A 13,691-nucleotide genomic window follows, 5' to 3' on the forward strand; every position below is an offset into this window, starting at 1 on the left:
TTTGTCTTAGTTATCAACTAAATGGCACAATTCAGGAAAGGGCCCTTTCTTGTTTATTTAAATATAGATTTTTTGCTGGGTGACAACATTTTCCACATTGTAAATACAGTAAAAAAAAATCATAAGGGCAATTTACAGCTAATCTAGGTGTTTCATCATGATTATATTTTTTGACAAATGATGAATTTGAAGATCATACTTGCTAGAATCTCCTTTAAACCCTCCTTCCCCACACAAAGAAAAGTATGAGATCATAGCACAAGTGCCAAAGGGTTAAGACAAAAGATGAGTATAATAGTATTGGATTACTTTCCATTACCTTGGCTGGCCTGTCAAAATACTTCTGGGAAGGCTTCTTTGGTGGCTCCCTGTAGCTAACCATCTGGATAGCTCTACATACATTGTCACACCAGGCTTTTGGAAATCGTGAAAGACCTAACAAAGGTAAAAACATTTTCCTTTCACAGGTGCAGAGCACAAGGTACCTTAGATCATCCTAACAAAGAGAAAAGCCATCAGAAAGGTAGAGCGAAACAAAATGGATAACAGTAAGATATAATATAACTAATCCCCGAGAGGGGAAGGGGGGGGGGGGAGTCCTGGACCATCCCGTGCTGGCTACCCAGCATTCCAGTTCGTTAACTAATGTGGTCCGGAGCGGACATCTTCTCTGGCCTCGATTTCCAAGGCGGTGTTTTGCCTTCGTGGCGACCTCTGCAGTGTTGTTTGTGGTGGCCAGGTGTTCCTCATCAGTGCCAGGCTGCATGTGTTTAGGGGCTTCTTTCCTAGGCATCCTGTGAGTACTGCCCTTGCGTGTTAAGGGTTCCTTTCCCTTGTGCATTCGGGATAACCATTTCTGTAGGGGTTTTTGGTGCTCGGTATTTACCTTGGGGCCAGCTGGCCCTTGGGGCCAGCTGTGGTTTCGTGGCCTTTATTTGACTATGGGTAGGGAGTGGTATGGTGTTGGTTGGGGCATCAAGGTGGTGTGCAGCCTGCCTACCTACTTGGCGGGCGGTTCTTGTTTCTTCTGGGGACGTTGTACTTTCACTGGGTTTTTCTTTTCTTTTGTTTTCTTGCCTGGTGTGGCTATCGTCCTCCTTTAATAATAATAATTTGGTGGCCCTCTGCTACTCCCCCCCCCCCCTGTGATTGTACATGTCACAGGGGTTTCAGTGTTTTGATCTCCCCCTTGTTAGCGTTGGGTCTTAACCGGTTAGCAACACCTTGCCCAGACTTTCCATAGCAGTCAGCCTATGGGGCCCTGGAAAACCTTGTCGAGGCTCGGTGGACCTATGGATGCGTCTTCCGAGATCCAGCCCACCTCGTGTGGGTTCAAAGGTTGCTGTGTGCCCTTGTCTCACGGTGACAAGGGCACACCTCTTTTGCCTCTGTCATGCTGCCTGTTAGGTCAACGACACCTTTGACCTGGAGTCTTGCGAGTCATGTTCTCTGCTTGTTCTCGAGTACCATTCTGATGACATTACTGTTTGGGTACAGGTAGCATCCGCGTTGCATGCTAGGTTTAGGTTGCTGCAATGCTCTAGGTTGGTTTTCCACCTGAATGCCCCGTGGCTGCCCCGCTTTGGTTATAGGGACCCGGACCTGGAGGCGTTAGTCGCTTCGACTTTTGTTCAGTCCGCGCTCCCTGGTCCTTTCCCTGTTGTTCATCCTTCACCTTTACCCTGCTTCTGGCTCCCAAACGTCTGAGGGTTTCGGATGTTTGAACTCCCTTTGATCCCGCTTGGGTGTTAGTGCCCTCTTCATGGGCTTGTTGTTGCAGGGGAAGGGGTTTTCTTATCCCCCTTCCCTGTATGAGTATGATTTGAGTTTGGCTCCTCCCCGGATTCGGTTCCGGGCTCCCTTGTGTTCCTCAGCCCGTCCTTCCTGAGGTTTTCTGCCTCTCGTATCTTCCCTAGGGTAGTTTGGGAGGCTCTTGCTGTATACCACCTGCGAGACCCCAGACTCGCCTTCGTGATGGATTCGTCCTTGTTTGAGTTCGGTTCTTCATCCTTGTATTGGGTGCGTTTGGAGGTTCCGGAGTCTTCCAGGCTGGTAGACTGCCCGTTTTTTCTTTGGGGGCGTGGTATGGGTTCTGTCGGTCCCGCACGCTTGAGTTGCGAGAAACATCTACCGTTCTGCAGGTTTACCTGGGCGAGTTTGAGCACTTTAATGCATGCTTGTTCGCCCCCTGTCCTTTCTCTAGATGTTGGCCTTGTGCAGCTGCACATGCAGGTTCCTACCGTTTCGGCATCCTTGGCTGCTGAGGATTTGCGCGCTCGTGGGCATTTGACTTCAGTCTTGCCCACCTTTTCTCTTCTCAAGCTGTCTTCAGCCTGGCTTGAGGAGGATGTAGAAGCGTTGAGTGCCAGGCCTTGGTTTGGTGTGCTGTCCTTGGCGTCTCGAGCATCGGCATAGATTTTCATCGCCGTTTAGTCTGTTGCTGTTTGCAGAGTCTGTTGTCATGCAGTTTCTGCGGGCAGCTTCATCTAGTAATGTCCTATGTCGGACTTGTTGGTTCTCTGGGGTGGCTGTTCTTGGCCTTCTTGGAAGGGTCGTGCCAGGGCACGGGGCTCCGCTGATCAAGGTGGGCCATTGGTGCTAGCTTCTGCGCCGACATTGCCTTCGAAGCTGCTGTCATCTGGTCGGCGCGATGATGATTGCTCTGTTCGTCAATCAGCTTCTTGTAAGGGATGTCAGCCCTTTCGCAGTTTGCCCCATTGATGGGGCGATGAGGCTCGCTCTGTTTGCTGGAAGGAGCTGAGGAGAGTATTAGTTACATATTATACATATATAAAAATACATACTGTATATACATAAAATATATAAATAGATAAACGAGAGCGATAAACTGTACCCCACTTATCTGGAAATGTTATGCGAGGTATTTCATAGTAGTGAATATATGGTAAATTTGTACATGGATATTCAATATGCGTGTGTGTGTGTGTGTGTGCATGTACTATTTGAGTCAGCAGAATCCAGATTTTTAGCTCTTTGACTCCACCTTTCTTACCAATCTATTTTCCTCTATTATATCCATTACATATATTTCTCTGTAGCACATGCGTGCACACACTCATCCCTAAAAAGCAGCCCGTACCAGCTGTCTAACTCCCAGGTACCTATTTATTGTTGGCAAACAGGGGCATCAGAGTGAAATATACTCTGCCTATTTGTTTCCGCCTCCGCCAGAAATCGAACCCGGGCTATTAGGACTACGACCCCTGAGCGCTATTCACTCAGCCGAGAGCCTCTCAAGTGTGTGTGTGTGTACTGGTATGCTGCGAGATATTGGTCAGATACTTACTAGTAGGTATAAATTTTCTTTTCCCAAGTGGAAAGATGAGCATATCCTTCAGAAGAGATAATGTAAATGATTGCATATTTTTGTCGACTTATTCCTTCAGCTTTAGATGAAATAAGTTACTTCAAGATAAGTTCTGCAGTATTTGCTTGTTCATTAGCCTGACTGCAGGTATGTAATGTCCCAAGTCCTGTTTTTCACACACTTCTCTTTTCTTCCCTCTTGCAGTGCTGTGTGGTTTTTGCTTTGCAAATTAGTTAATATCCATATCCTGGTACTCTTTACAGTGGGTTTCCCTAGGGATGTTCCGCTGCGACTACTTCTACAGTGTGCCTTCTCAAAGTGCCCTACAGGTTGAGATAAACACAATTGCCTCAAGCTTTGCTGCCCTCTCTGCAAGAATTGTGTTAATGCATAGGTAGGGAGGCAGTACTGTATGTCGATTATCCGAAGAGTCACATTTGATACTTGTCCAAAAAATTATGATGTTAGTGGTAGACGAGAAAACTAGACCAAGAATGTTTTATGTACAAATATTTTAAACTAAATATTATTCCATGTTAGGAATTCATCTACAGGAATTTTTATGGGAATTACAAAAAAGGTTTCTTTTACTGCCTGAGCACATTTTAAAAGTGCAAATAATAATAATGTAAGTTTGGATTTAAGGATTTATCCTTCTAATTCTACTTTATTGGTACATTTATTCTATCATTTACCTTTTACTGTATTGATTCAGTCTTAAATGCTAAATTAAAAATACAAATTATGAATGTTTTCTATATAATTTATGGAATTATCATGTACAGTACTTTCATCAATATGGATAAAATTCAGTGGGATGGAACTATTTACCTCTAAATATTAAATTTTATATAACTGATAAATGTTTGCACTCTGTATTTTGTTTTAGGTTCAGATTTGTTGAAATAAGAATTTGCTCTGTTCATTCAATACAACTAGTACATTTTAGCACAAAGTCCAAACCTCGATATTTTCTAACCATATGTCTTACCCCTAATGCAGTACTATATTAACCATTATTAATAATTTTTAATGCACTTTTTCATGTTTTTGTTTGTTCGCTGTTAATTTCGCATCTATTAATATTTTTTTAACGTATACCTCCTCTTCTAGATCTTTTTGTTTGTGTACAGTTAAACCCCCTTCCCTGTCCCCTCCCACCTTAGCCACAGACAGGAAAGTGAAATTGGGAGTTGGTGGAAATCTGTGATTGGTGAAATCTTTGGTGATTTATCTACAGGATATTTTTATGTGTTGAGAATCAATAAATCTCACAATTGCGGCCTGCAGTGTTTAATGTAGCAGAATAAATACTTCATAGCAAAGTGCCTAAACATGTTTGGAGAGAGAATAACAGTTTGAGAAAGCATCATGTGGATATAGTTGTTGGAATAAACAGTGATGTTTATAATAAGCAGTTTGGTAATAAGGTTGTAGATAACTTACTGGGCAATATATTAGGCGTGTGATTGCTGGATTATTTCAAATAATAGGGTTAGGGGAAATTTATATGAGTGAGTTTGGTTGGGTATAAATGGGAGCTTCCTCGCATGGACGAATAGACCTGCAATTTTCTTTTTTCTCTTGTTTGAAGACTGAAAAGTTTCTTTTCATTGTTTTGTTTAGGTGTTAAAAAATGAATTTCTCTAACTTTTTCTTTTGTCTTTTCACACAAATTTAGGGTTTTGCACTTTGTAACATCTTACTGATAAAAGGAATTGGGTGACTTAACCCTTGTACAGTTCCAATCACTATCTGCAAATTTCCTCCTGTGCTCAAATTGCTATATGTGGTTGATCCTTATAGGTTTTCAATACTTTTATTTTCCATACACACCTGGATGTAGGAATTTTATATAGCTTAACAGCTTAAGGGTTAATATGTGGCACATAGCCTTTCAAACTTTTTTTTTACCTGTATGTGCCAGACAGTCTACATGTTTATATATTTGTGTAATTATCCAAGTGTAGTTACAGAATGAGAGCTACGCTTGTGGTGTCCCATCTTCCCAGTCTTTGTCATATAATGTTTTGAAATTACTGACGGTTTTGGCCTCTACCACCTTCTCGCCTAGTTTGTTCCAACTGTCTACCACTCGTGTTTGTGAAAGTGAATTTTCTTGTATTTCTTCGGCAGCTTTGTTTAGTTAGTTTAAATCTGACCTCTTGTTCTTGAAGTTCTAGCTCTCAGGAATTCTTCCCTATCAATTTTATCGATTCCTGTTACTATTTTTTATTTTTATGTAGTGATCATATTGCCTATTTTTCTTCTATCTTCTAGTTTTGGCATGTTTAATGCCGCTAACCTTTTCTCTTAGCTCTTGTCCCTCAGTTCTGGGATCCATTTAGTTGCATGTCTTTGCACCTTTTTCAGTTTGTTGATTGTGTTTCTTAAGATATAGGCACCATACAACCGCTGCATATTCCAGCTTTGGTCTAATAAGTCATGAACAGTTTTAGTATTTCACCATCCATGTATTTAAAAGCAATTCTGAAGTTTGAAAGTGTAGCATAGGCTCCTCGCATGATGTTCTTTATGTGTTCCTCAGGTGATCGTTTCCTATCTAGAACCACCCCTAGATCTCTTTCTTTATCAGAATTCTTTAAAGATTTTTCACATAATTTGCATTTATGTGTGGGTATATGTACCTGTGTGTCTGCATGTGTGGGGGAAAGGGAGGGTAATAATGATAGATATTGATGTTTTTCCTCTTAGTATTTTGTGAAACCAGTTGAGGATATACTCTTGATTTTATTCACTCAACAGATTTGTTCCAAAAAAATCATAACTTTTCACTCACATGCAAATTACACCTTCCTCAACTGAAACTTTACATTTTGATTGTTGCTGTTACAGTAATTAACTAAGGCAGTAAGGAACGCAGAATATTTTTTTTGCAAAATGTTTCTGGGAGAGTATTGATCACTCTGGTTATTGTAAAGGGAAAAATGGTTTATTAATAAATTAACAGTACTGTAACTTAAATTAGTGGTAGCAATTAAAATATTTCCTACCCAAAATTTGCTGTCAGAGCAAAATGTTAGCCTCATAAATTTGTGTATTTTAAAAACATTTTCAGTTTAGTATTATTTGGTCCTAGTTGGAAATGTTGTATTTTGTGTAAGGGAGGGCTCTTGATTGTTTATGCATTTACAAGTCAACCAAATTGTAATTGAATTTTAAACCACCATATTTGCAGGTAGGAAGTATATAGTACAGTATTGCTCTTAATATCTGTTGCCATTGCAGGTGAGGAGTCACAATAATGTGGCTGAAATATGTTGACCAAACCACACACTAGAAACACATTCGACTTGAGAATGGTCCAGAATGGACCGAAACATCGCCCTCCTTTCACTTTCTAGTGTGTAGTTTGGTCGACATCTGTTGCCATTAAATTTTAACAATTGATTTGCCATAACCAGAGTAAATATTGTAGCGCGTACTGTAGTTTTAAACACAAATCAATCTTATTAGGGGTGTTCTGTATTTCTTAAATGAATATTGCAGAATATCACCTATTGTCTGACATGGTATTGCTTATCTTTGACTTCATCTTCCCTCTGGTTGTTTGTTACATTGAATTTATTCCACAGTACTCTAGCTGCGTCTGTGACCCAAGAGCATATATTCTTATTAGTGCATGGTCTTGTGATTTACAAAATTATTTAAAATGTAGTGCTTAATGAAAATCCTGGTTGAAGTTAAATAATGTCTGATTATAGTTTTGTACATTTTATTATATACTGTATAATGGTATTTTCTTGTAGTTTTATTATTAAAAGGAATCTGTTTGTGTAAACCTCTTTTGGATGATTGTTTCAAGTTTGTCTTCAAGGAAATTTGTTTTCTCTCTTATGATAGTTTTCACAATTCTTTCCATTTTAGAACAACACAGTTGGCCTTTTCATGGTGTGAGGGGTCACATTCCTGGAAAACTTTGCTCAGGGCAAACATAATTCTTATTCATTATTTATCATTAAATATCATTTTTATTTATTTGGTTTATTTATTTATATATACAAGTGTTCTTGCGTTCTTGTACAGCCATTAGCACGCATAGCATTTCGGGGAAGTCCTTAATCCTATGTTTCCCGAAACATGATCCTCAAAATTATTTAACAACCAGGTACCCATTTTACTGTTGGATAAATAGAGGCTACAGTTAAGGATTGACGCCCAGTAAAACCCAGTAAATAACATTTAAAATAGCTACCTGAAAATCATTGTTTAATACCATGTACAGTACAACTTTTCAACGACAAATACAGTGCATAATTAATTGTACTACACAGTATATATTCAAAAAGTACATAAAACACAAGATACTAGTTGTCACAGGGTCAGAGCATACTGTTTGGCTATTGCACCCCAAAACATCTGAAGTTGCATCTCATGCATAGTCAACCTTGAATCTTGTTGTGCTTTTGAGCACATGCAGAGCGAAGGTCAACTGTACTGTACTGATCTCTTTCTGCCCATGCTCTATAATTTCTTGTATGTAGTTCCTTTTTTTTTTTTTTTTATATATAACATTGCCTGTGTATTGCAGTTTGTAGGGGTTTCTGATTTAGGATGTATTTGCATTTTGTTTCTGGCAGTGTTCTTTTAATGTTCTTCCTCATTTTATCAGCTGTGTTACTATCCAAATGCTTTATACAATTTAATTGTCTAAATTTATGGTATACTGTAGTATGATTAGCATTTCTGTAGCTGGGCAATTTAATCCTTTATATATATATATATATATATATATATATATATATATATATATATATATACCTTTATATATATAAATATATATATATATATATATATATATATATATATATATATATATATATATATATATATATATATATATATATATATATATATATATATATATGTCGTACCTAGTAGCCAGAACGCACTTCTCAGCCTACTATGCAAGGCCGGATTTGCCTAATAAGCCAAGTTTTTATGAATTAATGTTTTTTCGACTACCTAACCTAACCTAACTTTTTTGGCTACCTAACCTAACCTAACCTATAGAGATAGGTTAGGTTAGGTTAGGTAGGGTTGGTTAGGTTCGGTCATAGACCTACGTTAATTTTAACTCCAATAAAAAAAAATTGACCTCGTACATAATGAAATAGGTAGCTTTATCATTTCATAAGAAAAAAATTAGAAAAAATATATTAATTCAGGAAAACTTGGCTTATTAGGCAAATCGGGCCTTGCATAGTAGGCTGAGAAGTGCGTTCTGGCTACTAGGTACGACATATATATATATATATATATATATATATATATATATATATATATATATATATATATATATATATAATATAATTGCTGTATTGCTATTTTAGTGGTATTTTGTTCTCTTCCTATGCTTTTTTAATAAATATTCCATGATACGGACAGTGCTAATCTTCCCAGCTTGGTGCCTTCTTTTGGTAATTATACAGTATACTGTACTTTATTCTGTCCTGATTATCATCCCAACTGAACATTTAGTGTTTGTCGAATTTACCCTGAAGTGTGCTTCACAGATGCAGTATTGTAAGGCTCTCGTGTTCAAGACTCTTTAGACCAATTGTCTGGTCATCATAATATATAGTAGACTGTACTTGAAGAAATCTCTGAGATGTATTTTACCATGGTAAATTTGTTATACTGTACTATCTAAAGTACATTTGGTATGTACTTCACCTTACAAGTGGGAATAGATAGATTTGATTTCATTAAAGTGTTGTATGATTTAGCGGTATTGTATGAATTATTGTATTGCTGGTATTAATTTCGGTTGCTAATTTGGTGACAAGTTTGATAAAATGCTTTTTTTTTTCTGAGTTACTTTTAGGCCATGTATTGTACTGTACTTGGAATTTGTTATTTTAATTGAGATGATGCAGATGGAGAACAGAGGAACCAAGCGCCGTTATTAAACCACAATTCTCATGCTAATTTGATTAACTTTAAGTAGTTTGTGAAAATCTTACCAATTGCATCTCATATAGCATCTTATTTCCTTTTGATTTTAACTCCTGCTATTAACATTTACCCACCTAATTAAATACTACATCAGTGCTTCTGTAACACCCTGATAATACCCTCCCATTTTATAAGCATAGTAGTTTACTATCCTTTTTGGGGTCTCTCTTATTTGGTAAACATTTTTAGTATGTATAAGTCAGCCTAGTTTTGCTGGGTATCCAGCCATATTGGAGTGTTTTCCTACAATCTAGCCGATGCCTGTGCTAAAGAAGTCATTTGAACCTGTTCTCATCTCTCAGAAGTTAATTCCTGTCTCAAATTTCTACCCTGTCATTCACATTGTGATCCATAACTTTGAATAAATAGATGATTAGCTACCATGAATAACACTTACAAGCAGGACTGTCAAATGATAACACCATAAATTTACTTCAGCTTTATTCACTTTAAGCAGTCTTCTTACACACCCTCTTATGTCCACACACACACACACACACACACACACACACACACACACACACACACACACACTGGGGCCTCGTAGCCTGGTGGATAGCGCGCAGGACTCGTAATTCTGTGGCGCGGGTTCGATTCCCGCATGAGGCAGAAACAAATGGGCAAAGTTTCTTTCACCCTAAGTGCCCCTTTTACCTAGCAGTAAATAGGTACCTGGGAGTTAGTCAGCTGTCACGGGCTGCTTCCTGGGGTGTGTGTATGTGGTGTGAAAAAAAAAAAAAAAAAGTAGTTAGTAAACAGTTGATTGACAGTTGAGAGGCGGGCCGAAAGAGCAAAGCTCAACCCCCGCAAAACACAACTAGTAAACACACACACACACACCCCCCCCACCCACCCACCCCCCCCCCATCTATCTATCTATCTATCTATCTATACTTAATCATTTGTGTATGTAATTACCCAAGGTACTGACCTTTCAGTGACCTGGGGGAAAATGAGATCTAGCGCTCTCTGATCGCCTCCTTCCTAAACAATTGTAACTTTGCCAATTTTCTCTCTACATTAATTCACACATGTCATGAATAGTGTTTAGCATATCTCCAAAAATATATTTTTAAATGTGGTTCTGAATTCTGCTAGCATAGCATATGCTTCACAATACCTTTGATGTAATGTAATCCTCATGTGACAGTTTACTATACACACTTGTAATTTTCCCATTTTCAACTTTTGCACTAACACATTTCCCTATTCCACAGATATTCTAATGTACACACTTCTCAAATCAGCATAACTAATTATATTCATAATTACTCTTTTTATTTGTTCAACTCATAATTCTTTCAGAGTACTGTATTCTCTCCACACATTTCAGTTTTCTTCAACAGTTGGTACTCCCTACTGCATATTTTAATATTTGTATTGGGTTTTCCTCTTTTCTCTCTTGTGCACATTTTACAAGAGCTTCCAGTTCTCTGACCAAAATTGGCTTATTTTTTATTTTTTATAAACTTGATATATTTTCTGCTTAATATTTTTCATTCCCTTTTAACTCATGTTAACAAATAGTATGTTGTATTCCTAAAACTATTTTGGAATAAACTGAGGCTAACAGTTTATTGTGTACAGATCCTGTACAGTACTGTAAACTATTGTCAGTATAATGGGACTTTTCATTACATTACTTCCGTAAAAGTACATTATGGTTAAAAATATCAGTCATTCCATTGCCGTTCATAGAATACGTACAGTACTTTATTATATTTTTTCATACAAGTTAGGGCTACCCAAGGGGCATCGAGGGCACACTGTGAGGTTGGTTGCAAGGACATAATATTGTGTAGGCTTATTTCAGACAGTGCTTTTACCTTCCTAAGGCAGCTTCTGAAAAGGTGTTTGTACTACAAGTTTTTCGTTTTTCAGATTCTGTAATTATTTAGAAGACTTTATTGTGAAACTACAATGCTGCTAAGAGATATTAACATGATTTCCACAATTTTGCAATAATGCCACATAATTTAGTAATTATGTATAATTTTCTGTATTACAAAATTTACGTACAGATTAATCATTTATACGCAATCTCTGTTATACCCATAGGCAAAAAATGAGTTTCTGTAGTATCATGTACATTGTGTTTTGTAATTCCAAAGGAATTCATTAAAGTTTTCTCTCGTGTTAGATAATTTTAATTGAAAAATAACTTTCGAACAATGTGGCTATATCATACAGTAATGTATGTACAGTAATTAATGTAGAGCTTAATGTACCTCAAGTAAAGTCACATTAATTGCTAAGCACTAGAGATAATGACAAAAAAGTGAAGATTGCTTTATGGCTTATTTTATTATATTTGACTATTTGTCTTCTTTGCACCTTCAGTACTTAACACTTTCGTGCTCTCGGCGAAGGTCACTCAGCCAACCGTATGTGCGCGCGGCGTTTTTATCACTTAAGCGTAAAAACAAAAATGTGTATACTCTTTTTACTTTTCTGACCTTAGTTTTCATGCTACGTATTTCATTTTGGTACCAACGTGTTCGCAATAAAATTCTCTAGAAGAACATCAGTAAAAAAAGTCACAAAAGCTATAGAGATACCAGCATGAAATAAATAACTACGAAGATGAGTCGCCGTGAGCGCTCAACAGCAACAAAATGTTTTTACTCTTGGGATTATTATCACCTCTACAATTGTCCTACAGCCTTAATTTTGGTATCAATGGACTCCCAATAAAATTCCCAACACGATGATATGAATATAATCGTAGAATAATGGTCCCGGCCCACCCGCAAGAGTGTGGGAAGTGGGCGCACTGTTACCCGGTAACGGTGACCGGAAGACACACGCGCGAAACGTTGCTTTGAAAGTTTATACTTATTTCACTGTTCTGATATTATTATTGTATGTATGTCATTCATTTTTGTGGCAATGTTTTTGCAATAGAATGTTCTATGAGCTAAATTATACTACACAAACTTGGACCAAATAGGTGTACCTACCAAGGGAAGGCTGGTTGTGGAACAGTAAGTTGAGCATTTGTTCTTCTCTCCACATTCTTCAGGTTCTTCATTCCTGAAGTTGCTCAACAGATGGTTTGTAGGTGGAGTGAAGCTGTTGCGGGTGGTTACTTCTTCACCACCCAATACACCTGTTTCCGGTGGTAATTGGTGTAGCAGGGAACAACACAGAGTGCAACACCACAGGTCTTGCATCCATAGTTCGTGTCCTTCCTTTTACCGGACCGTGCGCATGCATGACACTTGAGACGTTTGGGCAGTCTGTAAATTTCATGTTTCAGTTTGTAGTTCATGCGATTTTCTGAATCAACAATAGGGCGGCCAGGTCCTCTCGCTGGAGGTGTAACAGGAGTTGCAGGAGAGTCAGATTCATCTGACAAAACAGTTTCGTCAACTGGCAGTGTGGCAGACATGTCGGGTTCAGATTCGTTGTCTGCTTCATCTTGAGGTGGTGAAGTGAACAAAGGCCGCCTCACACCAGATGGTCCGGGAGTTGGCATGGCGTCAGCATTAGCAGGAGCTGTGTCATCATTTATGTCTGGAGCGTGCCGCAAGTGTTGAGATGATGATGTTGTTGTTTTAGGCCACTCCTCTGTGTCCCAGTGCAATAGGGCCCAGATTGCCACTTCGTGGAACTGTAGCAATGTTAGCTTTTTTCGATCAGTTGTGTTGTATTTGTACAAAACATAGGCATTATGCAATGCCATTTGCAGGAAATAAAAGGTAATCTTTTTGGTCCACTTGTGAGTTTTCCTGGTAAAATGGTAATATTTAACCATTTGATCGAAGTGGTCCACACCTTTCATGAACTTATTGTACTCGAAAATTGCAGTCGGTTTGTTCACTGTTACCTGTTGTATTCCACTTGTTCCGTCTCGGTTGCGAATTCGCTTCCTTCGCTGAACTCGCTGAGTGTCTGCATTGTGGATGTTGGTAATGATTGAAACCACTCGCTTGTCTTTCCACAGGAGAATGAAGGTATTATCTTTGCGGCGGTATACTGCGGTATCCAGTGGAAGTTTACCCTTGGCTAGAGCTTGCAATACCTTTGGGGCGCCACGTAGCATTCTAATTGTGCCACATGTGTACACCCCAAGTTCTCTCAATGTTTCTTGAGTGCTTGTAGAAGTGCTTGGGCCTTGACCTTGATCCATTTTTGATGAAGTAATTGGGTATAATCCACACGGAAACGGGTAAAAATGCTCGAGTTTGGCGCGCGAGGGGAGCGTGATCGACTCATGACACGTGACACGAAAACAATGGGCCCGTCACGTGACCGGGTAGGCCGACGCGCCAGGCGGCCTAGTGGTGAGAAAGAGAACTTCATGGCGCGTCGTTTGAAACAAACCCCAATGAAATCGGATTAAAATTGAATTTTATACAAATTTTTAAAAGTTGACATAACT

General features: G+C 38.6%; 1 protein-coding gene across 2 annotated transcripts in view; it reads left to right on the forward strand.

Annotated features, from left to right (window-relative positions):
* Positions 1 to 13,691, forward strand: part of LOC123766293 (glutathione synthetase) — a 42,355-nt gene that overhangs the window by 12,497 nt on the left and 16,167 nt on the right. Inside the window, exon 5 of one of the 2 annotated variants that reach the window (XM_069321191.1) lies at positions 3,592 to 3,722. The exons of the other annotated variant lie outside the window; for it this stretch is intronic. Within the exon in view, the coding sequence (XP_069177292.1) occupies positions 3,592 to 3,722 (131 nt within the window). The remainder of the gene's footprint in view (positions 1 to 3,591; positions 3,723 to 13,691) is intronic. 2 annotated transcript variants of the gene reach the window in all.

This window comes from Procambarus clarkii, chromosome 9, assembly GCF_040958095.1.
Source record: "Procambarus clarkii isolate CNS0578487 chromosome 9, FALCON_Pclarkii_2.0, whole genome shotgun sequence".
Classification (NCBI taxonomy): Eukaryota; Metazoa; Arthropoda; class Malacostraca; order Decapoda; family Cambaridae; genus Procambarus; species Procambarus clarkii.